The 25855-nt window shown below is 43.1% G+C and overlaps 2 protein-coding genes across 2 annotated transcripts in view; both read left to right on the forward strand.

The window, feature by feature from the left end:
* Nucleotides 1-400: 400 nt before the first annotated feature.
* LOC121336045 (dual specificity protein phosphatase 13-like) lies at nucleotides 401-23855 on the forward strand. The gene is made up of 4 exons (XM_041404720.1): nucleotides 401-912; nucleotides 14726-14917; nucleotides 15596-15816; nucleotides 23426-23855. Exons 2-4 carry the CDS (start codon nucleotides 14727-14729, stop codon nucleotides 23638-23640), a joined length of 627 nt encoding a protein of 208 aa, XP_041260654.1. The 5' UTR covers nucleotides 401-912; nucleotide 14726; the 3' UTR covers nucleotides 23641-23855.
* DUSP29 (dual specificity phosphatase 29) overlaps nucleotides 15688-25855 on the forward strand; it is a 48295-nt gene continuing 38127 nt past the window's right edge. The window contains exon 1 of the mRNA XM_041404719.1: nucleotides 15688-15816. The gene's annotated coding sequence lies outside the window, so the exon portion shown is untranslated. The remainder of the gene's footprint in view (nucleotides 15817-25855) is intronic.

Genomic DNA, 25855 nt, shown 5'->3' on the forward strand with positions numbered 1-25855 from the left:
ACAACTGGAAACCTAGAGCTTACTCTGATGGTAAAAATACTGCAAACAGTATTTTATTAAGCAAAGTAACACACAGAATGCAACTTCTCAGGTTGCGATGTCTCGCACACAGTTTTCCTCCCAAAGGTGCTCTCCGCATCCCACATCTCATCCCATCCCGCATCCCACATCTCATCCCATCCCACCTCACATCCCATCCCATTCCGCATCCCATCCGCGGCTCCGGCTGCCGCCGCCAGGTGGCGCGGTCGGCCCGGCGCGGGCGGCGCCCCGGGCCGCTCGGGAGGGTCCCGGGAGGGTGCCGGCGGGGCCGCGCCGGGCGGCGGGCGCTGCCACCGGGGCCCCGAGCCCCGGACCCGCCTTGGCCGCTCTGTTCCGAATTCGAGTCAAGCCCCGGGGCAGCCGGGGCAGACGATACGGGGCCTGTGCTGGGGAAGGCGCTCGCCCTGTCTCGCCGCGCCGCCTGGCAGGCTAGGGCACAGCAGGGACGGACCCGGGTGCCCCCCACACGGGCTAAGGCCAGCCCTCCCCTCACGGCTGTCAGCTGGGCTGAGCGGCAGCTGCCCTGCAAGGAGCAGCCGTGGCACCCCCCGCTGGCGGGGCAGCCCTCAGGCTCCGTGTCCCGGCGCCGGCCGCGCCCCCGGCCGGTCAGAACCGCTGGCACCGCCTGGGCCCCGGCGTCCTCCACAGCTCTGCCCCGGCAGCTGCCTCACCCCTGCTGCTGCTGCGGGTCCAAACTGGGTAGCGGAATTCGGGTTACAATTAACAGAATTAAAAATAGGCTTTGAATAAACTGAACACCCGCAGAGGCTAGAAAGTTGTTGTGCAGGTGGCACGTTAGGAGGAAAGTGAGTGGTATTACTGAAACAAAGGTAATCCAAGACACCTCAGCGCGGGAGCCTCGACTACCAGGCAAGTACCTTTAAGCTTGTTTACAAACCAACCCCAGTGAGGTCAGCGCCTGCACCGAGCAGTGTAAGCCCCCAGAGCCAGCTCCGCCAGCAGCGAGCCCCCGGCAGGGCCAGGCCAGAGCAGGGCTGCGCCCTTGTACTCGGCAGCTCCAATATTTGTGAAATTCGAGTTTGCTTTCCAGCTGGACTTACAGGCTGAGGATCTCTCGCTGAAAAGGATGTTAAAAACCAAACCCATTTTATTTAAATACCAATCTGGCTTGTATTTAAATTTCTTACGGCTCTATCTTTAAGATAATAGCCATGAAACACTGGATGTGGGTTTCCTTCCTCTCAGCTGATGTTCACAAGTCGATCCTGGGAAAGGAGAGACTGTCCAGCCAGTTACACAGGAGAAAATGTGAAACAGACTATGAATAAAATGCTGTGCAGTTCAAAAACAAAACCGGGGAGAAATGCAGTTCAAAAACAAAACCTGGGAGAAACAAAATGAAAGAGCAAGAAGTTTGGGGGCGAGGGGGGTGTCTTTTTTTTTTTTTTTTTTTTTTTTTTTTTTTTACTACTAACTCTTTATCGTTTGGGCTATTTATGGATTATTTATAACTAGGATCGAATTTTCAGACAGAAATGGGATTTTTAATGTCAGCAGTCTTCCTCAGAAAATTTTTATTGAGGAAACATGCTTGTATGGCTGTGGAAGCCATTGTGATGATTGGAGTAAAAGAGTACCGAAGGAGAAGACTGGGTTAAATTAATTCCTGCTAAATACCTACCAGAAGACTTGCTGTCTGTGTGGGGAGCTGGAGATAGAATTGTACCAGGGTAAAAAGGATACTGTGGCTATTTATAGTGCTGCCTTCAACACCATAGGAATTCAAAGGAAAACTCCAACTCAGCACACAGTCCTCTCATCATCTTCTTCTGTCAAGATTAAATGGGGCCTGAGATAATTTCCCCTACAAATCCTTTCTAGGAAAGATCTGTTCCTTTGTGCAATAAGGAACTACCATGGTACAAATCACTCCAGAGGTCAATTCCTCCTCATCCAGCCAAATGCCACCACTTTCCTTTTGGTAGTCGGAGGAAGAGGAGAAAAAGACCCTTACAAACTTCAGCACTTAAGCAGGAAAGACCAAAACATTTTGCCTGCCGTGTGTCCTTTCTCCCCGTACTGTCCCCTGCCCTTCTTACACCAGGTGCTCTGGGAGACTTGCAAACAAAAGGGCAAATGTAGCTCCAGCACAATCCCAGTGCCAGGCAGCAGAGGAATAGGAACACAGTACTGGCACAGTCATGGTCATTCATGGTGTCTCTTGAGATCTCAAGGCCCTTACCCTGTGTGCCCCTCTTGCCACTGCAGAACCATCCATCTCTGGGAAGCAATGGGCTCCAGTAGGGGTGTGGGGCACCTATTTGTCAGTAGAAATTAGCTGTAATGTTGAGAGTACAAATGAAAGCAGCTTTGGAAAGGGTATTAGCAGAAACCTGCCTGTCACGCTAAAAAGAAGATACACTCCTGGAGTTCCTTAGCTCCACTCTTCTTTTAGCATCATGGTGCCTCAGATCTTTCCTTCTCATCTTCCACCTTCCAGTTTCTTTTTAATAAGAGCTGCTTTTTCATTCTTCACAAAGCACTACGTACTCTATCTCAATGCTCCTTTTTTGTAATTCTGTTACCAAGCTGTCTGCTAGGTGGGGAGCAGAAGGTGCAGGACTTGGTGCTGCCTTTGAGGTACAGGTAATTATTATGTGCATCTGTTACTGTGGTTGCTGCCTCAACAGGTGGAAAACATGCTGTTCTCTGATAGATTTGCAGCACTCCATGCTCCTGCCTTGTCTTTTCTCTAAAGCCAGTCGTGTGGTGTTTCTAAAATAATAAACACAGCCTCACTGCTGCCACAAAAACCCCTGGTAAATATATTTTTATGGGAATGAAGTATTAAAGGATTTGAACACTTACTCACTGAAAGCAAAATATGAGCAGTAAGGTTGGGTAAAGATTCAAAGGCTGGTTTGCTTCCTTTCCCTGGGGCACATCAAGGCTGTACTGTTTGCACTTCAGAGGTGGATAGTGGGGAATTACTTAACCCAAAATGATGGAAACAATTCAGACTATAATAATATAGCATAAGAGTTTCTCATATTACATCTATTCCCCATACTGCTGGCTACACTCTGCCTTCAGATTCACGTGCACAACTCTCGCTGGAATCTGGAGGAACTGTATTTGAAGCCAAAATGCATTTCATTGTCTTTCTGAAGTCTCTCTGCAGCTTAGTGGCTAAATTCTGAGCTCAAGAACTGGGAACAAAACTTGTCTAAACATTTCCCAGTGTCTGTCTCTGTGAGAGTCCCATCTGTTGTGTTTTATTTTGAATTTCATATTCCTACTTTCCTAAAAACACAAAGCAGAAACACACATTTCCTCTGCCCTGGAGTGCAGGAGTCACCTAATTTCCCAGCAGGTTCTCTCAACAACATACAGTGGATCCAAGTTTGTCTAAAAATGCTACAAGCCCTTTGTGGAGAAGAAAGGGAGGAGACCAGAAATGTGGGCCAAGTTTCTGAGTGTTGTGAAAAGCCCCTGCCCCCCAAAGGGACTCCATTTGCTGTTTCCTCTCTCCCAAAAATGGTCACCTGGGTTTGGGTTTCGTTAAGAGAAATATACATTGCTCAAGTCCTCTCAGTCTTTGGTTTGTGCTTCCTGCTGACACTGCAGAGACTACAAGAGCCATGTAAGCTGAGTCTGACTTTGGGGATTCACATTTGCAATAGCAGAACAAATTAAATGGAGAGCATGTTAAGTGAGTTGGGAGATTGTTGTTGACCAACAAATCTTCATTAAGTTCCCACACCAAGCTGTGCTGCATTTCTAATGAAACTGATCATTGTTTCTCCTTGTATGTTTCAAGTATTTCAGCACCAGGTTTGAGAGAAATTCAGAATTGCTTGAGGTTTAATTAGAAATAAAACACAATATTAATCCATCTTGCTCCATACATGCACCCAGCTTGAAGCTGTTGGTGCATCTTTCAAACAGGCCAAGTTTCACTCTGTTCCCCACCTGTTACTTACTGCCTTGGTTTTTGCTAGCTCTTTTATTTACAGCCAGTGACTCATGAAGACTTTGTTCACTGGTTTATGGGGACTTTCTGGATCACTGCTTTGCATCACCATTAGTGGTTTGCATCACCAGATGTTTCACCTCAGGAGTTGCCAGCATGAACCCCAAGAGTTCATATGACTTGCACCTCCCAAAAGTAAGCCTTTGCCCAGAATAACAAGCTTTCAGAGGATTAGAACAAAGTCCTGTTCTGATGATGTTTGTGACTGAAGGGGGGCTACCACAACTGGGCCTCTGAGAGCCTTCCCTGCAGACCATTAGAGAAATATGGCTCCATAGGTATAACTCAGATGCCAAGTTACTCTGCTGTATGGGCTTTAAAAACACTCTGTCCAGTTTAGGACAGAGAGGTTTAAGGGAAAAGTGCAAAGTAAACATGAGGAAATACTCAGCAGTACTGAGAATGAGGCAACCTAAGCAGAGCAGGATCCCCTGCTCCAGACTGTCTTTGCCATGAGGGAAGAAACAATTACTTTTAAGAATTTACTCTTTTAAGTATAAAATAGGAAACAAAATGTACATGCAAATATGGCATAAGTGGGGAAGTTAGCCTTCAGCGTTATTCTTTGACAGGTACCATTTATGGTGGCCAGACTGCTTGTTGGCCGTAGGGCTTGGCCATACACCATGCCATGTTGTCGTCTGAGTCAGATAACACTCAAAAAATTTAGATGGCCCTCAGCTTTTTCCATATAGAAAAGAAAGCATCAATTATTTGGATCTATGCAGTAGCACCCCTGCACACAAACTTGTGGGTTTCCAGCACTTGGGCACTGCAGCCTCCCCTTCACAAATGTTCCTGTTGTGTCCCACTGAAGAGTGCAACCACAACAGCTGCCTTCTAATAGGATTTTTTTTTTTTTGGTATTAGAAGTTACCTGTTTGCTATACTATGGAAGAAAATATGTTCTGTTTTTGTAGTGGGTGATCTATGACATTTGGGGAACATATTTTTAAGTGCTAGTTTGCTTTAGAAAAATGTTAAGAGTTAACCTGGAGGACAAATTATCAGAAATACCTATAATCCCAAGAGCTAACACAATTGCTGGGAAATTCTAGACCTCAAATCAGCTCTGCTACAGAAAATGATGAATTTCTATTTTTTCCCCTCCACAGACTTAGTAGCAAGATTTTACAATAAGAAGAAAGCAATTTGCTTAGCTGACTTGGGATTTCATCTCTTTCCCTTGCGTCTCTTAGACTATACACACATAAGCAAGGAAGTTTCAGCTGTGTTCAGTCTCGCTCTGACCTCTGTACTAACTTGATTTACTGGTTTTAGTTCTCAAATAGTGTATTACATTATAACTCAAAGGATCTGATTAGAACTGGCTGGTATTTTAATGATTTATGAGGGGCATCTGCGTCTGCATGGGTAGCGTACACATTGTGTCACTGCTGTAGGAGGAATTTGCATTGATCATACCAGCATGCTCCAAGACAAGAGCGTGTCAAATTCCTATCAGCCTGAGTTCACAAACTTGATCTGACAGGTGGCCAAGCTTGCACTGGGACTGACCATAGTTCTCATGGTGGGAATAAAACAAACCAGCTGGATTGCTTCTAGCCTTTGCATTATGAGCAGATTTCCATTCCTTTCTGTTGTTCTGTCTTGCAGTGCTTAAGAAGGTGTTTATCCTTCCCAGTTTTGTAGCCAGAAACCTGGGCCACAGGAACTTGCAATCAGCTCTGTCTGTGGTTTATCCTTCTGCCAGAAGACACTGGTGTGAAATACAGACTACTGGAACTAACCTTCCAGACCTCTCCACGTCTTGCCATGGCTATCAAATTGCTACCAAGTCTCAGATCAGAGAGGCTGGGGTGTGAGAAAGATCAAAAATCAATTAGCACAGTTGCTTTAAAAATGCAGGGACAGACATAATGTCCCTGCATTTAATAAGAGATTACACTTTTTTTTTTTTAATAACCGTAAAAAAAAAAGACTTTGCAAGCACAGAACGAAGGGTATCGGGAGCACAGTGATAAAAAGGTTTCTTGTCCTTGGTTTGATTTTATGCGTTCTGAATTTTCTTTTGAGTATTGAAGTCAATGTCTGCCAAAGCATTCCTAAAATCCTTGTTCCCAAGAGCATGGAAGTCCAACCTTGATGGTTACTGTTGTAAGCTGCCTTTTGCTTGCTAGCGGTGAGTAAAGACTTTTGACCCACATTAAACCTGAGGACAACTCTCCACTCAGGTCCAGCTATCGCTACCAGTGTTTGGCAGCACTCTGCCCTTCAGCTGCCTCCAGCTGAGACCTGGGGAGAGATGCAGAAAAATCATCAAGCTTAGCTTCACCATCTACACCTGTGCAGTGGGAACAGCTCTGTTCCTCACAGGATCACTGTAATAACATGTATGAAAGGCATTCCAGTGCCCAAGAAACACACCAGGGAATCTTGGCTGTCTACCTCTTGCTGTTTCACAACTTACTTCCTAGCAGGTTACTCAACCCTCCTGCTATGCCAGTGTAGGGGATAAGTGTCTGCTCTCTCCTCTAAGTTGGGTAGCATAGAGCCGTCTTTGTAGTGCTGGTAGAGACCACAGGACAAGAACAAAGAGCAGTGAAACTTCTAATGCCCTCAAACAGAAGAGACGCAAGGAAAAAAAAAGAAAAAGAAAAAAGCAGCAATATATTGTTTGTAAGATAGAAGAACATACCAGAGCTAGTCACAGGGGAGAAAGGCTTTGCATTGTGCCATCCTTTTGGTTAAATCCTTGGGGCAGAAACCATTCATTTGTAATGAGATTCTTTGAATTCTGAAGCCTGATGTTTTCTGTTCTGGGCTGGAGGACACTGCTGTATTAGTTATTGTTAACAGCAGCCTCATTCACCTTCAGATGTGGGTTGCTAAACTCTCTTGGGCCACAGGATGATGACCTAAGGGACTGCATTCCAACTGGGGTTTTGTGCAAAGCACAGCACAGGAAATCCTTGGCCTCTAAACCGTGCCAAAGCAGGAAAGAAACATGACTTCAGGTAATTTAGAAGGTGGCCTGGGAAAATTAGATGATGTTAGATTAAGAATATGCAACATGGAGTAAATCTGAAGAATGAAACCATAGCTGAGAGACTGGAAACAACACCCAAGTGACACTTTGTCCTTCTTTGAGCAAGGTCGCTGCAGCACACCCAGCAGCCCACCTGACTTTCTCACGTTGTGTTCACTTGGACGCGTGCTGCCCAAATCAACACCCCTTACGTAGCAGACTGTATACGAAAGAGTGTAGGACTTGGGCTCTGTGGTAGTTGCAATTTCAGCCCAAACAGCCGTAGAGATGTAGCAGAGAATGTGCTTGTGCTACAGCAGGAACACGCTCTGTCTCCCACACAGTGACAGTGTGAGGCTGAAGAGCATCACAAAGGTGAGCCTCCAGGCCACCAGGTCTGCATCAGAGAACAGATTCAGCACATTTCAGGCCATCTGTGAATAAATCCAAGCTTGTACCTCTCCCCAGGGTCATGCTGTACTGACATCATCCAGTAACGAGATCAACACGCGCTCCCTGCAAGTGCAGGCAGCAAATATTGGTAAAGCATTGCTACAAGCCATGAAAAAGCAGTTAGGATTTATGTTGCTCAGGGAGGGTGAGGACTTTGGAGTAGTTGCACCAAAAAACCAGTGTCAGCCAGGCAACCCAGCTGGTTCCGACTGGCAGCTCCAAGAGAAAATCAAAGTGGCACATGTTGCTCCTAATTTAGAGCAACCTGCATCAATGTGCCAGTCTGTCTTTCAGAAATGTTTCATCCTTCAACTTTTCAGTAAGCTTCTGAGGGTGCTTTTAGGAGGAAAAACATAGTTTACCAATTCAGAGAATACCAGTTTTCACCTGCTATGTGTTATTGCTGGAGGGAAGAGAGATAAAGTGATGTAGCAATTCTTGAGCCCCCAAAAGCCAGCCTTAACAGAGAACAACTCCATTTTAGGTAAGCTTGTCTTGAAGTGAAGCGTAGTGATATCAGGAGTGTTTCTTAGCATGTCTAAGAACTGTTTAGTGCTATTATTCGATAGATTGGGATTTTTGTTTTCTTAAAAAGTAGTGAAAAGTGTCAGTATTGACTGGAGGAAGGAGTTAGTCAGAACTGACAGTGAAGTCTGATGGCTGAAGTCCATTCATTGCAGGAGAGTACACCAGCAATAATATTTGAGTAGGAGCAGTAGCCTGGCTTGGAGCTAGAGAGTCTCTCAAATGTGGGCATGGTGCTGCAGTCATAAATAGCGTGGAGATGTGGGAGATGCATTTTGGACCAGCTACTTTGTCTTTGGGTCATATGAAGTGTGTCTGCTGGTCTACCAGATCAGGTTGGGTTAATGGGTGTAGCGATGCAGTTGGCAGCTGAGAGTAGAGGTACCAATGGGCTCCAGAGGGCCTAGTTTTGCAGCTGAACTGTGCTCACAGCCAAAACTCACATCTTTGCTGGGCCTAAGGCTGGAAGGGAACTGACTTTGCTTTATGTGCTCTTGCTTGCCAATAGCCAAGTTCAGGTCCTTAGAGCTCTAGAGTGCTCTTGCTCCAGCTGATGACTTCATGAACACCTAGTGCTGGGAGGAACACAGCTCCCTGTACAGCCCTAAACTCTATTACCCTGCACATGCAATGACATCATTGCCACCTGAGGGCCCAAACTCTGGTCTTGGCAGGTAAAAGCCTTTTGGGTCACCTTACATTGGGTTTCTTGCTCTCAATGCATATTTATGTAATGATTGCTGGATGGCTGTAATTAAATGACTGTAAAGCACTACCTAAAATGCACCAGTAATAAATTCCTAATAGCTGATGCTATAACAAGCAGTTAAAGCAGCAAGCAGCACAAAAGAATATATCGTAACATGCAGATTGTTAACAGTGTCTGGGCCTGTTTAATGCTCAGCCTTAAATAGTTACAATGCACACTATTAAAGAGCATGTAAAATTTGTAACTAGTAAATAAAGAGTCCAATTCAGAAACAAAATATACCCAAGCTTCAGTGGGGAAGAAGCCACAGAAGAGCTTGGGGTGGATAAACTACCTCTTATCTCTGCAATCCTTGTGGTGGTGGTACCTATCAGCCTTAGTTTCTGTATGGCATATTCCATGTACATTGCCTGGCACAGATTCTCTCCATGCCTCTGTCCTGACTCATAAACGTGGTTAGGATCCCACTCACATTACAATTATGTGACTAGGTACAGCAACCCATGGTTTTGCATTTTGTGAGGGAAGGATGTATCAGGGAAAAATAATTTTGCTGCTCATATTTTTCACTTCTCTTACCCACTCAAAGCTGCCGTGTGGGCTATAACTCTACAGAGTTGGTTTCCCAACTGGTGGCTAAAGAATAAACATATGTTCAAGACCCAGAAGAGTTAGCCAAATCAGCAGGTGGCCAGGTTTTGTACAATTGGTACAACACTGCTGACATCTAAGGATGGCTGTCTGTCTAGCCACTGTCAGGATCTGCACACATAGTTGGTAAATAGAAATGTACTAACTAGCTGATGACAAGAGAATATTTTATACTACAGTCACAAAAAAACCTCCAAGGCCACCCTGCCTTGGGGCCTGCATGCTAATGTACATCCTGAAACAGTCAAGACCATTAAGTTTGAGAACTACAGCCTGGCCTACAGACGTGCTATGAAAAAAATTAGACATTTTTGAGGTTTCTGAGGCCTGGCAATCCATAACATCAGTGGAAATGGTGGTAAATTCAGCATATTTGAGTACCAGGATGGGTTGATTAAATTCTTCCTTACATTTGAGTTGGGCTTTGTATCAAAAATGTAGCTGCTGATTTCCCTGGATGGGCACACAGAGAAAATTTTACTTTGACAGTGGGGAAGCATCATAATTCCTCTAAAGTTAGGACAGAAAATGTTCACCAATGCAATACCAAGAGGAAAAAAAAATCAAATGTTTTTGCCTTGCACTGCTCCAAGCTGTCCAGTACAGAGATTTAGTCTGCTCCTCAACATAGGCCTTGTGTGAGCTGTGGAGAGCAAGTCCACCTAATGGATTTTGCCATGTCCTACCAAGTGGGTGCACTGCCCTAAATGCATAGCTGGGTTACACTTACGGGTCTGGAAGCCTCCACTAAATTTGGAAGTGCTGTTCAGATTACATCCTCCAGCTGCTGAAGAGATTTTCTTACAAACAGTTGGCTACTCAAATACCTTGTGCCTCCCTAGGCACTGCCTCTGTCTCAGCTTTCAAGTCCAGCCAGCCCTACCTCAGTCATTGCTGTGTTTGATTCATACCATCTATATCTCGTAGCGCTCCTAGCAATTGATAAATTATGACTCCAGTGAGACTATTGGGTTAAATGCTAAGGAAGAAAGAATGATTACAGTAATACTTGTCATTTGTGTGGCAATGTAGCAACACAAAACCTCTCTCAAACATACATTATCTTGGAGGAACCTTTCCAGGGGATAGGCTTTCTGAGAAATGTTTATGGCTTTTGAATACATGATAGGCATGAACTTGACATGACCTACTTGGCCAAGCCCTGAGCTTCAGCCTGGTCTTTTACCACCACAAATCAGTCTATTGGAAGTATAGCCAGACTGATATCTTCACTGGGATGGCAAGGTTATAGCACATAGCAGCTTGAGAAAACACAGGAAGGAGGCTACTTTGTTCTCGGATGATTAAAATATTTGGCACTTGATTGAAACGAGCTCATTAACATCCTTATAGTATACGCACATCCCTTCTTTATCTTGGCATTGGAAAATGCAAGTTAAAGCAGAGGTTGTAAAGGCTTTCTATTAAATATCCTAGACACAAGAGTTCTTTTTCCTCCTGACTTACCACAGCATCGTGCTGCAGGATTTTCTGCTGCTTCATCTCAGCCTTCATACCATCCTCTCAACTTACTCTTGTATCAAGGTAATGTTAAATTGTAAAATTACACTGACTTTTCATTTTGTTTTTTAATTAAATATAGTGAAATTGGATAAAAGGTGGCATATGTTTCCAAGGACTGAGACGCCTGTAAAGGAACCCTAAGTCTCTAAAGGCCCTCTCCCCAGCATGGCACTGAATAGCACCAATTCTGTTACAGATAAAGCTGTAGTCACTGAATTAACTGAAACCCAGCCAAAGCATCCATAGTGTATGCAGTCCATAGGGACACTCCCTACTGGGCAGACAGGAATCCTAGTCAGAAGGAGGTGTTATCTGGGACCTCTCACAGGACCACTTTCCTTTCCTTCCTTGGATAGTCAATATAATAAGGAACCATTGACCTGGTGGCTCTCATCACTCAACTGCAGCAAAGCCACTAACACACATCAGTCCAGGGAGGTGGCTACAGGGGCAGGCAGGGATGGCAGCATGAACAGCCTGTGTCATATGCTGGGTCACTCTGCATCATCAGAATGACCTGCTTGCAATAGGCCTCTGATTGCAATCCTCCTGCTAGTTGTAATTAAGGAAATTCTGTTGCATAGTACAGATACAATTACAGTTGCAGTACCTGCTAATTCAAAATTAATATAAATATAATGGCAAAATTTCTCCTATGTAATTGAATAATTACCATAATACAACTCCAGTAGAGCAAAGATCAGGGATGTTTCATGTCATCATCATTCAGCATCATCATCCAGAAGCCAGCATTTTAAAACTGTATTGCTTGTTCATACAACACACATCTTAGAAACAGATCCACTACAAAAAGTCAGTATAGAGGAAGTGATTTGAGAATCATTAAAAACATATTTTTTAGATGAACGGCCATCACATTATTACAAATAATCATTTTCCTTTCACACTAGTTTGTTTTTTTTTTTAACCTGTCCATGTTCCTTATAAAACATTACATAGAATTGTTTTCCTTAAAAATATGCGTTTCAGTAATGACACTTGCAAGTATAAATTTAGTGAGTTAAGATGTTAGACTGATGCCAGAACTGAGTAGTCATTTATTGAGAAAAAATATCAGGGCATTCAATATTCACCGTATTAGTTGGATAGTCCTACTGAGGCTTCTCTGATTTTGAATCATTCACAGCCTGTTAGTTACAGTTATTTCACATTTGAAATTTGAACTCTAGTCCTTTCTTTTTATTGGATATAGAGTTTACACAAACTGATGCTGTTCTCCAGTTAAAAAAAATGTGACCGTAATGAAAATGAGCTAAGTTTTGTACACACCAGCAGCAGTTCACATCTGTGTTTCAACAGGAGTAAATTCCTTATCTATAATACAATGTTCATGTATTAAGAGCACAAGCTGAAAGTCATCTTAGGATAATTCTGAGGAAGCAGTCCCGTCTTATAAAGGCTGTTATTCCACAGCTTTAAATATCCATGTAGCACACAATACCTCCTTTTGCCCAGCCTATGCAGTTATGTTTCCTTTTAGAGACAATTCTAACAAAACAGTCTTTGAAGGAGCCCTTTTCCTTAGGTGCACTGTATGTCACAGGTATCTGCCCAGCTCCTGTGAGGCTTAGGAAAGCAAGGCTGACAGCAGCCTTCAGTCCTCTAAGGTAATAGGAAAATCAAAGTATTTATAAAGTGGAGAGGGCAAGAGAAAAGGATAACAGGCAGTACTGAATAAGAAAAAAACAAAACAGTTTAAAGCAATTTTACAGGGAGTGAGGAGTGCCCTGGAGTGGCCATTAGACACACTGCAAGGAATTAGGCACATCAAAAAAGGGGAACATTTGCTGCAGATATTATGAGGTGGGAAGGATTGGAGGAGGTTATTATTCTTGAAAATACTTAATGAACTGGCAGATGGCCCTGTGATCAGGGCACAGGAAATCCAAATCCCATTTCTGCTGCGGATCTCCTGTGTGGGATCAGAGAAGTGTCCAAGATCACCAGCAGGAGCAAGGCAGAGCTGGCACAGGGGACACTGGGGTGGCCAGTGTCAAAGCAGCGATCAAAATCAATGGGAAATGCCTGTTCCAGTAGGGAATTCCTCTATGCCTCTTCTTGCATAAAGCCATCCAAAATGGGCAAGAACATCTGCTTTTGTTTTCCCAGTAAAAGCTGACACTGGAGGAGATACGCACATTTGGGAGGGGAGCACATTCCACAGTGGAGCTCTTTGTAATGCTCTTGTAACAATTCAAGACTGTTCTGGGAACATCACTTGGTGAAAGCTTACTGTATCCAAGAGGCCAGAACTGCCATGAAGGTGGCAGGAGAAGGTGTACTGAAGTGACAGAGGGCTCCTCTTGGCAACTGGGTGGCAAGGCAGATCGCGCCACGTGCATGGCCGAAGGGTGACTTGTAGGGACCATTCTGTGGCCTGACACTTCCTTCCTTTTCTATGGATACTTCAGGGAATTAGTTGCTCCATTTGCTCTTCAGGAAGACACTGCATTAATATGAAGGTGCAATGAGCTTCCACAGCAGGCTAGCCTTCAGATCCTCTTGCTCAGTCTTTGTGCATGCAAAATAAAATTACACCAAAATGTGAACTTAGGGCTAGAGAAAATACCAGGGTAGGAAACTAGGAGAACATTTCACCACAGTTAGTGTTTGAAAAGAAATGGTCAATGAAGGTGCTTGAACTTAAATGCAACCTATTTGTTAACAATAGATATGTTCAGCAGAAAGATGCAAGATCTCACATTTGCTGTCCTGAACTGTTCTACCCCAAACCACCCTTCAAATCATTTATGTAGAAGACATGCTTCAGGCAGTGCCAGAGCAAGACTTTGACTCACTGACTACAACTTTACCCATGTCCTAGACAGGTGCTTCTATTTTAAGGCTCATGAGTTGACAGACTTCCTATCTCTGTAATGCAGATGTTTGGGTCATTTTTAGAACATACAAGAAAAGAAGTATAATATTTTCTTAGAACAGAACTCTGGGAAAAATGTAATTTCTACTACTCTCTCAAAAAATCCTTCCAGCAGTTCAAATCTACAGCTAACACTGTAGAGGATCTGCTATTTCAAAAGAAATGTACCATATGGAAACAGAGTAATTCCAAAGACAAAGTGATGCCTAAAAAAAGTGTTTCTCCTTGTAACTGAAGTACTTGCTTCAAGACTAGAAATGGGATAGTTCTTGGAGGGAACAGAGAGGAGTGGAATGCAAATTAAAACAACTTAGTGAAAAAAATTAGTCAGTGTTCGTATAACTGCTCAGCTGGAATCACTGTAACTCATCCAGATTCTTCTAACATGAACATTTCTCATGAGGGCAAGCAGTATGGCCAGTATGGCAAACAGTAAATACCATTGGAAAAAGCCAAACTGCTCCTTACAGAGTTTTCCCCATTGAAGCTGACAATGAATAGCTGACCAGTGAAAAAGATTTTGCATTACTGATTCTACTCAGTTCACATCTTGAACTGAGCAAATTAGAAAACTAATAAGATTACAAATATATAAGGAAGCCCTAGTTACCTGGTTAAAGGAAAACCTCAGCATACCATGTTAATTCTTTGTTTCTACACTCTTTGATATATTTACACAAGACATTTTCCATAGTATTACCTTTTTCCAAGTGAAAGCAGAAGCCTCGTGCTGGCATATCAAGGGCTGGGCTTTTTCACTATGCTATTTATAGGATTTAGAATTCCACACAGTAGTAGAAACTTCTCCATTTCCTACAAAGAAAATAATCTTTAAAAATATAATGAAGTTTTAATCAACTTTTTGAGAAGGTGAGAGGAAGAAAGGAGCCTGTCAGAAATATCTCTGGCTGGTGGTGAATGTCTTCTGTCCCCTTTCAGGATGGCCTGGGACTCCTTGTGCAGCCGCGACTTACGGCGGCCTAGGATAAGAAGTGCCTCAAGCTGGATGCCCGACAGTGGGAGCAGCACTGGGACACCATCCCTGGAGGAGCTGCGGCGCCTGCTCTGCACACGCACACACCCCACGGGGCATGTGGATGAAGTCTGGCCAAACCTTTATGTGGGAGACCTGTAAGAGACAGGAAGGGCTGAAGGTTATTGCAACTCTTCCCCCAAATCTTCCACTCTTTATTTAAAAACAGAGAGCTAGGCAATAATCTGGGGACCTCTCACAACGGTCTAAGTGTTGAACAAGATTGAACTGTGCATAGGATGCTGTAGCATAGAGAAATGTATCTTGACTAAAAAGAATATCCGCCGCATTCTGGTTTCTCCTCCTGCATTAGTGCAGGAGTGACACACTGCAACAGCCCACTGGAGCTGTGACATTGGTACTTCAGGCAGTCATGCCAAAGCTGGGTAAAAGAGGATCAAGCTCATTTTCTCCTCACTTTGCCAGATGGCATCAGCCCTCTGAACGGATAAATACTCAGCAGAGGTGACTTGGTGAGGAAGTCCTTGAAATCAGAAAACCCTTAGCTTGTGCAGAAATATCTCCACCACCACCTTTCATGAGGTGAGAACCGTCTAAACGTATGTTTGGGAAAAAACTGAGGGAAATCTAAGAGTTAGTTTCTTAACAAGTCACTTCTGTCTCAAAGCATTCTAATGAATACTTTGAACCTGATCAACCTGTCAAAAAAAATAGCCACTACCACTTCTGCGGTTGTAACAAACTCACCATCAGCAGCATGTTCTTCCCTGCATTGCAGTGCAGCAGGCAAGTATAATTCCCCGTCTTTGTTCCAGGTACGTCGCTCGCGACAAGGCCCAGCTGAGCCGCATGGGCATCTCCCACATTGTGAATGCCGCTGCCGGGAGATTTCGCATCAACACTGGGCCCAAGTTCTACAGTGACTTGCCCGTGGATTACTATGGAGTAGAAGCAGAGGACAACCCAAACTTTGATCTCAGCATTCATTTCTATCCAGTTGCTCAGTACATCAGAGAAGCACTGAATTCCCCAAGAGGTAACTAGACCATCTGTGCATGTTGCTTATTTTCTGCATAGTAGACAAGCAGGGAAAGTTATTAAATATTATTTGACATAGACCAACCCACCTGCATGTGGGTAAGAATGCATATACTCAAAAAAAGTAGCATCCTACCTGCCTCCTGAACTCCTAGTGGTAGTTCTCCTGTTTCCCTGAAATAGGGAAGGATGCACTGAACAGGCTTTTAAAGGGGTTCTCCCTATGCCTAGTGTTATTCATCACCAAAAGACAAAATAGCAAGTGTCCTTCATTACCCACAGGGACATACTGACCTAGGAAGAGGCACATTATTTGATCTTTTCAAATTAGTGATGGGATTTAAAAATAAAATACAAGGGCAAGTGTTATATTTGAATAAGAAGATTCAACTATAATGCTACAAATCTGTGCAAGTCCTACAAACACAGAAGAGGGAAGAACTTGCTAGAAAGCAATTCTATAGAAGGAAGATCAAGCAACATCACCAGTCTGGAATAATGTCGTGTTGTTGCTAGAAAAAGTATAACTTTTAAATAGGAAGACAACCCACAAAATCCTCAGATTCACTTAATGCATGCCAGGTGCAACACCAGAGGCTTGGGGCCAATGGGAGATCATTACGACTAAGGGCAAGCCTTCACAAAAACAAGTCATTACTGTGCCACAAAACTGTACAGATACTACTCAAAAGTAAGTGATTTAGTAAGAGAACAATTGTATACTCAGCAAACCATTTTGCTTGCATCATGGTGAGCTTTAATTGCAATCAGGGCCCTAAAGTACTAACTACCCAGCTTAATTGTATGCATTGGTAGATCTGATCCACACCCTACGAGCCAGAATGGGGAGGCAAAGTAACTGCAAACAGTGTACCTTCGTGTTAGGTACCTGTGTGTTTCCTGCTCTTTGGAGGGCTTTTTCTGTTCTCTTAGGAAATATTTGCCCTTGTGCAACTTAGGGCTGCATTTGGGGAATTTGGATTTTCATCCATTTTTATTACAGCATACGCTATTTGCAATTGAAGTCATTATTGGCAGTGCTCCAGAGAAAGGTAAGATCCAAAATCTGTGTGTGTAAAAGCAAAGTTCCAAATCAATTGACAAAAGACAGAAAACAGCAGATGAATTGTAGAAGCCACAATAGCAAAGAAAACTAGTGCTTTGCAAAATGCATGCCGAAATACTAAGTTATGAATGCAGAACAAGTTACAGCTCAAGGCATATTTATCCCTGCTCCCATGCTTTTAGCACTGCTTTACTGAACTCCATATGGAAGTAGAATTCTGGGAATGGAGACAAGGTGAAATTTAATCATACACTGTCCAGCTGTTGCTGACATTCATCATTTTGAGGAAAGCGCAACAGTTTAAAAAATATATAAACAAGATGTTCTGGAAGCATAATTTCCTGAGGTACAGAAATTTAGCAGCTAAATACCCATGACCTGTGCAGGGATGAGACAGGGAGGGGATTGTTACTCACATCATTTAGAAGAAGAAAAAAAAAGTAATGTTTATTATAAGCAGTGAAATTGAATAACAAAAAAAATATACCAGGTGACAAGAGTCCTGTCCATATTAAATACAGGATGTAACAAGGTACTACTGCTTGGTTGAGAAGTCATTTAAGACTGCTGCTTAACTGTTACAAGCAAATTCAACATCGGTTTTTTTCTTTAATAGAAATATATTATCCTTTTTACCCAACAGGACAAGTCAAAGTTAAGACTGTATGAGGCACAAACATATTTAAATCTAAGAATCAAGTACTCATTAGAATTAGATAAGAACTGTTATTTCCATCATGCTTGAAAAAGAAATCTGATTCTTTATACCACAAGTCCAGAAAACAGCAGAGACACATTTATTCCAGATTTCTACCTTAGGTGAACAGAATATTATCTTTGGTGATGTAAAGAGTTTGTTTGTAAGGCAGTTTCGTAAAACTCAGGTGCCAGAGCATGAGCAAAAGGAAGAGACTTGCTCCTACTTAGGAGCTGTTCCTCTCACAGTGGTCATGGCTGCATCACATCCTGACTTCCTTCATAGTCTTTGTTGCAGAAATTAGACAGTACATGCACTTCTATTGCAGCCATACCACATCAGCATTGTTTTGTGATCCCTACTTCCTTGGCTGCCTTTCCTTCAGCACAGCCTGGCAGTTTCTTTGCCCATGTAACAGAGCTGTTTGGGAAGGCTCAGACAAGAGAGAACAGATGCACAATCTGTCCCCTTTCCTGCAAGGAAAAACATGGGAGTTGGGAAAGTACTAGCTTTCTCCCTCATGCTCAAGCTTAAAGGACAACACCTTGAATATCAATCTTGACCCTTTGCATGGCCACCTGTGCAATTTGCATTTCTCTGGAGTGCAGCTAAACCTAAAGTAAATCAGGAGGGTTTTGTGAAGTCTAACAGAAGGGGGAGGGAAAGAAAACTGGATGAAAGCATGTAATGAAAACTATTAAACTAAGACTGTGCTGAGAGAAAGATTCCCAAGTAGAGAGCTTTGCCTTTTATTGACCTCTGAACTTGTTAAAACAGGCAGGTTAAAACCACCCATTAAAAGCTTGAAATGGCAGACTCTCTCAAAGCCACTTCAGTAGAGCAAATGAAAAGCTAGGCTACCTCTCCTGTCACCTTCTTGTTGGTGGGAGTTATGAAAGCTGCTTAACTTTGGAGAAAAGGGTCTTCTTGCTTGACTTCACTGTAGGTGCATTACATACATCAGTCTGACCTCCCACTCTGCAGCAGATGACAGCTCCTACCTGCTCTGACTTGCCACTATTTAAAGCTCTCCGTAGGCTTCTTGCTATTTTCAGCTGTGACAAAACAGATACTGGATTAATCAGGAAATAGGCAGTGAATTCTGCACCTGGCTAAAACCTAACAGGAGATGAGAAAATAGTGGAACAAGCCTCTAGGGCCCATTAGCCCAGCTGAGCTCTCCTGCTGAGCAGAATACTTCAGCTGGATCCAATGGAGTGAGGGCAGCTGGGATGCTGACTATGGGTGACAGATCTGGAGCCTCATCTTAAGCCAAATTGAATCCATCCTGCAAGAAAGCAAGGGCTAGTTTAGGACATTTAGCTCATTTAATGATGATTAGCAAAAGGACAATAAGTTATTATGTGTTTTAATGACTGATCTTGTTCAACAACATTGAATTTCCTAACTTGAATTTGGCCAACAAAGTTGAATGTGCAAACTTTATCCCTAGTGCAAACCCTTTGATGTTAGTAGAGTTACAGCAGGCATGAGCTGGATAGAATATCCATAATCCGCTGTTAAAACCAAGTATTATTGTTCTGCACAAATCCCAGACAGATGACAGTTATTGTCTGCCTCTGCAAAAAGTAGCTTGAGATGTGTGGTGCAAAATTTCAAATAAGGATTGCAAGATTTAATAATGCCAGAAGCTAAGTGCCCCTACTTCTCCTCAGTTAATCCCATTATTCCTAAGGGATCCTGTTTCATGCTCAGAGAGAAGGTTGCAACACGGTCCCCTAATGTGGGACCAGTCCAGCTTCTTTTTGCACTGTATGTTAAATCAAATGGGGGTGGAGAAGACAGAGTTGGAAGATGACAGCTCATGGCACGGATTCTGTGGCGCAGGAGATGTGGTTATAACCTCCTTGCCTACCACACGACAGGGGAGCTCTGTGAACGCTGCTCTCTGTGGCCGTGCTCCAGCAGCCACCCAGGAATCCGAGCCTGAGTGCTGGGACATCTCAGCGTCCTGCCAGGGGCTATGGAATGGCTGGAATCGCCCACCACAGTCAGCCCACAGAGCAGACGTGCTTCAGGCGCTGGTCACATGCAGGATGTCGCCAGGGGCTCAGAGTGTCACTTCACCCATTTGCAGCCACTGCTAAGAGACGAGGGTCTGACCCTGTAAACAGAACCAAATAGCAACGCAGCTTTTGTTTCCTTACTCAAGTTTAACATTCAACTTGTTTGCTAAAAATAATCACATAGTAAATTCAAATCTGCTTTCATTAGAGCAATTTTACATTAATTAAATAATTTCACATGACTGATTTATCTGCAACAAACAAGTCATTTTATTGTCAGTGTACCAGCATTTATCACAGCCCTTGTTTCACTATGCACAGAGGTTAACAATGCTGGAATACATATTGCACTTGTAAAAGAGATGATATACCTACATCCTCATGGGAACAAGTGATTAGAGAACCATGCAGATTAGGACCAAGGTCAATACTTGGGGCTTGTCCAGGTTTTTGCTGAGACACCTTCTAAAGCTCTTTGCTGATAGAAGAGGACTCCTCTGAAGTGCAGATAAACTAGAGAAAAAGGGAAGAAGTGTACTCTTTTTGGACACAGTCTTCTCTCAGACAGACACAAGACAATAGAGAGCCAACCTGTACAGGCAGGAGCCTGGCATTTGTTCTGCTTTCTGTGCCTCCAACAAAAACACAACAGGTAATATTAACTGCAGCGTTTATACCTGTGCTTAGTTTGGTATTCAGTTTAAGACTGCTAGTGGGGCAGAGCATTTTCAAAGGCAGAAGTCTTCATACAGGTTTGGGGGAAGGACTCAAACAATTTTACAAAAACTAGATTTAGAACATCAAGTCTCCTGTCTCCCATCCAGTTTATGCATAAATTTAGATTTAATTTCAAAATATATAGTGATGCAAAATCAAATCTAACACCAAAGCCAGTTGTTTGGTTTTTTTCTTGTTTGTTTTTCTCCCTTATGATGCAGTTCAAACCATAAATTCTTATTCTTTTAGTTGGAGAGTGCTGGTAGCTCAAAAGTTTTCAAAGACAAAAAAAAAAAAGTGAAAAAGAGTGGTTCTGATTCCAAGAAAAATTTTCAGAACATTTTGTTTCTTGGCTTCTTTTATTTGGGGTGCACATTTTGGGTGAATGTCTGGATTTCCCATTCCTGCCAACACATTGCAGTTAGGCCTCCTGCAAAGTACTGAAGCAAAGATTTTTCAAAAATCTTTTGGCCTAGCCCTATTTGCAGTATTTTTCAAAGTGAAATTGCTCCTGATTCCTTCCTGCTCCTCTGAGAATCTCAGATCAGGGTTATTTGGATCCCAAGTGCCTCCTCTGGGGAAGATAACACAGCATACATACCCTACAAGATTGGTGAGAAGGCTAATGGAAGTGCAGCACATTGAATGAGAAGTCTGATGGAAACTGAAATTAGCATTATCTTTTAGCAGGGGTGCAAAACATTTCTCCATATGCCCATAAAAAGCAGGACTTTAAGAACTTACATGAAGTTAATGGAATTGACAGATAGATGCAATTTAACTTGAATAAGGGCATCAATATCTCAGTAAATTCTATGAAACTGTATCTGGATGAGAAAACAGAAATAGAAATTCTGCAAAACTGGCCTTACATTGGAAAATCTCATCCTTCCCCCAAAGGGTTTGATGCCTGGTCCAAGTCTGCTGTCACCAGAGCTGTTTTTGCCACTTCCTTGGAGACTATATTTGTCCCTTTATTTCTACCGAAGACATGTCTATCTTTAGGACTGCGCTCGGATTTCTCATGCCAGGATAATGAGAGGTGGCTGTGTCACATAACATTGTGGAATTCAACACTTTCTCAACCTGCTGGCCAGAGCAGGTTTTCACAACACATGCTCACCCTCTCTGAGCATGTGGCTATGCCATCATCATTAGTCAGAACTAGAATGGTTGCTAAATAAATACTCTGTCATAAAGAATAATGGGATTTAAGATTAAAAGCTGTGTACAAAGTACAGAGAATTAACACCTAGGGGGATGGGGGCAATCAGTCTGAACGTTTTGTCTGGATCTAGGCTCATCATAAAGCTCATCCTTAACAAGGATATTTTTGTCTTGCTCCCTAGTAATAGAGAGATTAAGATGCTGTAAGCACAAGCAAAACAAGGAACTCGCCCTGAAAAGCTGTCTGTTCTTTCTACCCCTCCTTACATTTTGCAGAGAAGCATCATCTGAGATAGTCTAGTCCATATCCAGAGTAACATGGGATTGTCATTGCTGATTTTTCATCTTTTCTGGATATAAATTGTGTTGCCACTAAATTGCATTTCGTAGAGCTATACAATGAATCAACAAGAGACCACATATGTGACAGTCTAAAAAAAAAAATTATAAAAATAGAAAATACTTTGTTTCAAACTTGTGAAGATTTCTAGTGAAGAACTGTTCAGAAATTTCCATGCTAAAAAGACATTTTCTTCAGCTGCCTTAGTGGGAGGCTGTCCATTTGGTAGTCAGAAGTTCATATCTGCTTCTAATCACTTGTTACTCTACTAACGCTGAGTTGCTGGGCCACAGTCTCTGTGAAAAAATAGATCGGATTGCAGCAAAAGACAAGGGAGCTTGAAAATGTTCAGGCATGGTTATAATTGAGTAGAAAAGTTATACAACAATTGAGTTTCACTCTCAATTAAAAAGTTCTCATTTATCTTACCATGTTTGTGAAAGTTGAAGCATTTTACAATATTTACAGGATGCAAATTTTCAGGTTTTGGAATGAGGTTTTTGTTTGTATCTAGAGGGAAAGGACCAAAAATCTGAATTCTTCTGAGAACAAAATTTTCCTTTAATTAAAAAACTTTCTTTAATTTCAAATAAGACCATTTAAAAATATTCATCTCCATCCAATGGGTCAAAATCACACATGAGAAACCTAGGAGGCACTTGCAATATAGATTTGAGCTTCTTAGGCTGTTTCCATTCATGATCACAGCACGAAAACCAAAAGCAGAGCAAAAGAGAGGGAAGAAGAGAGTTACTCCACTGGATCCCTGGGAGGTGTTCCATGAGGGTCACTTACGGCAAGAGGGGAAGGACTCATGATGTTACTCTTTATGAACTCCTAATGAAGATGTACACCTTGCACTGAAATCTCTGGAAAACTAAAAACATTTCATAAGTTGTCTTCCTACTGGTGACTTAATAAACGGGGAAAAATAGAGGCATTAGGGAAGGACAGTGATTAGTATGGGGCAGGCTATAGAAATAAAAATGCATAAGTGAGCTGATGCAAATGCCATATACAAACAGCTGTTCTTAATGATAATGCCCATTTTCTTCACACACTTGCAAAAAAGCCTGGGCAGCAGTCAGCACCCTCAGAAAGCATTACTGTCCTAAGCAAGAAGAAAGAAGAGTTTGTGGAAAACCAGGAGTGTTGCTGTAACAGCAGTGAGCAATCCTGAGCATTGCACTTCTGAAATCCCAAGTTTCCAAGCCCTCTGGTAGTAAGTAACCTGCCAAGGCTGCTTCCCACAGCAAGCATGAACTCTTGAAACTTTGGCAACAAATGCATCACTCCCAAAACTCCACATGAGCAAGCAGGGACACAACGGATGGCAGGCTGGACAGGAAGGATAAGGGTCTGCTGTCAGGCTGACAGCTAAGCTCAAACAAGCGACCATGGATCCTGGAACACAATTACAAATTTTCTGTCCCCAGCCAGTAAAAACCCCATGTTCCCCAACCAGAGGGGCTGCACCAGGGCTGCTCTGCAGGGCTGTACACACCTGCTTGCCCATCCCCAGTACCAGCTTCCATCTCTGCTCCCCACCATGAGGCCTGCTGGCATAATTGCAAATCTCTCTCCTTTTTCTAGGCAAAGTACTGGTTCATTGTGCAATGGGAATCAGTCGGTCTGCAACTCTTGTCCTGGCTTTCTTAATGATCTGTGAAGGTATGTCCCTCACCACCGCCATTCAGACTGTGCGCTCCCACAGGGGGATCTGCCCCAACTCCGGCTTCCTCCAGCAGCTTCGGGACTTGGACCTCCGGTTAGGAAGGGGCACAGGCAGAGGAGCAGAGGCCTGCTAGTGCCAAGAAGAAGCTTTGTCTCCTGGCACCAGCCCAAGAGATGCTGCCCTCACTGAAGAGTGCAAGGATGCTGTCAGGACTGCTCTGTAGCTGCACAGAGAAACTCTGGGGAAAGGCTGAGCATGAGCAAACTGTTAGGGACTGTCAGGCATGTATTTTTTGCATAAGCACACTAATTGGGAAGAAAATGGAATAAACGAGGATTCAAACTGGCAGTTTTGCTCACCTGGGCCTGTTTATTTAACTACTTGTTGGGCAGGGCACAGGGAGCAGTTGGGTTTTCATGTAGAATTAAAAGTCAGCACAGTCAACTTGAAAAAATACGTTTTACTTGCTTATAATTGTATTTATTTGGCAAGAGGGAAAATGACTAAACTAGTAAAATAAAAGGAAAGCATAAGGCTTTTAAGCAAATCTTTAACATTTCACATCCAGCTGGCTTAAGGTGAGACTGCAGGTTTTGCAAGCTGACATGGTCCTTTGGTCTGACGTGGTGACACCAGTCAGGATCCAATTCAGACCACAGGCTCCCTCTGCTACAAGCCACGGAGGCTCTTGCTGGACCTTCACAAGTCCATTTTGCTTCAAATCTATGGCAAATACTCAGAACTTAAGGACCATGAAATCCTCAGGAGCCAGCTCAAGCTCTGAAGCAGACACTGCACCCTGGGGCCCAGCTGTTGACAGCCTCTCTGCTAGTCAGAGAGAGGAAGGTGTCCCCTTGCATGCATGGAGCTAGGAGCACGCCCAGGGCACACTGCCCACTGGCACACTGCAGGGCAGCGCAGTGCCAGACAAATATCCTCCTCTTTGCTTGCAACCCAATGCTTGAAATCACATTCCTCAGATTTCCCTGATTTTAATGGAAAGTCAGAACCTAGTGTCGTCATGTCAGAGCAAAAATGAGCAATGCCTCTAACAAATCCAAAGCAGCAGCTCTGCATTTCAATTACTCTTTTACGCCCAATTGGCCACATTTAATCTTGTGAAGAACTCGAAGCAGATATTTGCTTCAGTGCAATTACAGCCACATACAGAACATTGGCAAATGCAAACAATATAGAATTTCCACTTGGCGGCAGATTAATTTGGTGTGATGTTTTCCCTCGAGAAGTCTTAAAGGCTCTCAGTTCTGAAAGTACCCTGCAGTTTGTATTTATAGCACCACGGATGTTGAATAGAAAGAGGGAAGCATATACTTCTTCTGGACTGAAGTTTCTTTTACCTCCATGCATTAAAAATATTAACTGAGCATAGCACACCTTCGCTGCATTTCTCATAATGTAATATGGAAACATGATTTCCCTGCAGAATCTATAGAGGAATTCAGGTGGTATTTCCACTTTCATAAACATATTAAGCAAAGCATAGCAATGCTACAGACTAATTTCCTCTCAGGGAACAGAGGCAGCACAGGTCTCCCCTCCAGAAAGGGTCCCATCCTTTGAGACTGGAGTAAGCAGTCAGAAGCGAGGTCTTAGCTAATGATGGAAAAAATCAGGTTATAGTTTTCACAGGCTTCTTATTGCCTGCCACAGCAAGGAGATTAGATTTCAGTAAGCATGGTGACTGAACCACTCCTGGCACTTGGGTCTCTTCCACCTTAGTCTGTCTGGGGATTCTTTATTATTGCACACCATGCTGAAGTTGTTTTGTGAGTGGTATTTTCAGTTGCCTTACTAGCCACTCCCTTCAAGCCTCTGTAACTCGATCCATACCAGTCCCTATGTTAAAGTGCAAGGGGTGTATGAAACACAACAGTCCAAAATCTCCATGAATTGACCCCATCAGGACAGGCCATAATTTCCAGTGCATTGCACATCTGGAAACATATGTGGTTGCAGGGCAGAACTTAAAGTGAACAACTTGTGAGAATGACTGAGCCTAAAGTCACCCCAGCTGAGGCCTGTTGGCCATTGAGTAACTATTTTAGCCAGCCAGGGCAGGCGATAGGTCTCTCTGCAGCTGGGATCAGTACATCTGTCTGGAGCTGCTGCATGTCAGGTAAGCTAGAGCACTGGCAGAGCAGGGCTTCTGGCTCTTGTCACCATTACAGGTGTATAGTAGAAGCTTCCTCTTCAACACGAGAAAAAGCCCAACTAAACAATAAAAACAAGAGGTCCAAAAAACTCAAAAAGACCTAAAGAGAATAATCCAATCCCAGGACAAAAAAATCCTTTTTTAGACATGCCTGAGCTATTCTGAGTGCTTTGCA

This window comes from Onychostruthus taczanowskii, unplaced genomic scaffold (assembly GCF_017590055.1).
Source record: "Onychostruthus taczanowskii isolate IOZ18803 unplaced genomic scaffold, ASM1759005v1 scaffold22, whole genome shotgun sequence".
NCBI lineage: Eukaryota > Metazoa > Chordata > Aves > Passeriformes > Passeridae > Onychostruthus > Onychostruthus taczanowskii.

Excerpts from the sequence above, each read along its gene's own strand:
- LOC121336045 (XM_041404720.1), top strand. The coding sequence starts at position 14,727 with ATGGCCTGGGACTCCTTGTGCAGCCGCGACTTACGGCGGCCTAGGATA. Across the intron at positions 14,918-15,595 it reads AACCTTTATGTGGGAGACCT|GTACGTCGCTCGCGACAAGG; the intron begins GTAAGAGACAGG and ends TCTTTGTTCCAG. Across the intron at positions 15,817-23,425 it reads AGCACTGAATTCCCCAAGAG|GCAAAGTACTGGTTCATTGT; the intron begins GTAACTAGACCA and ends TCCTTTTTCTAG.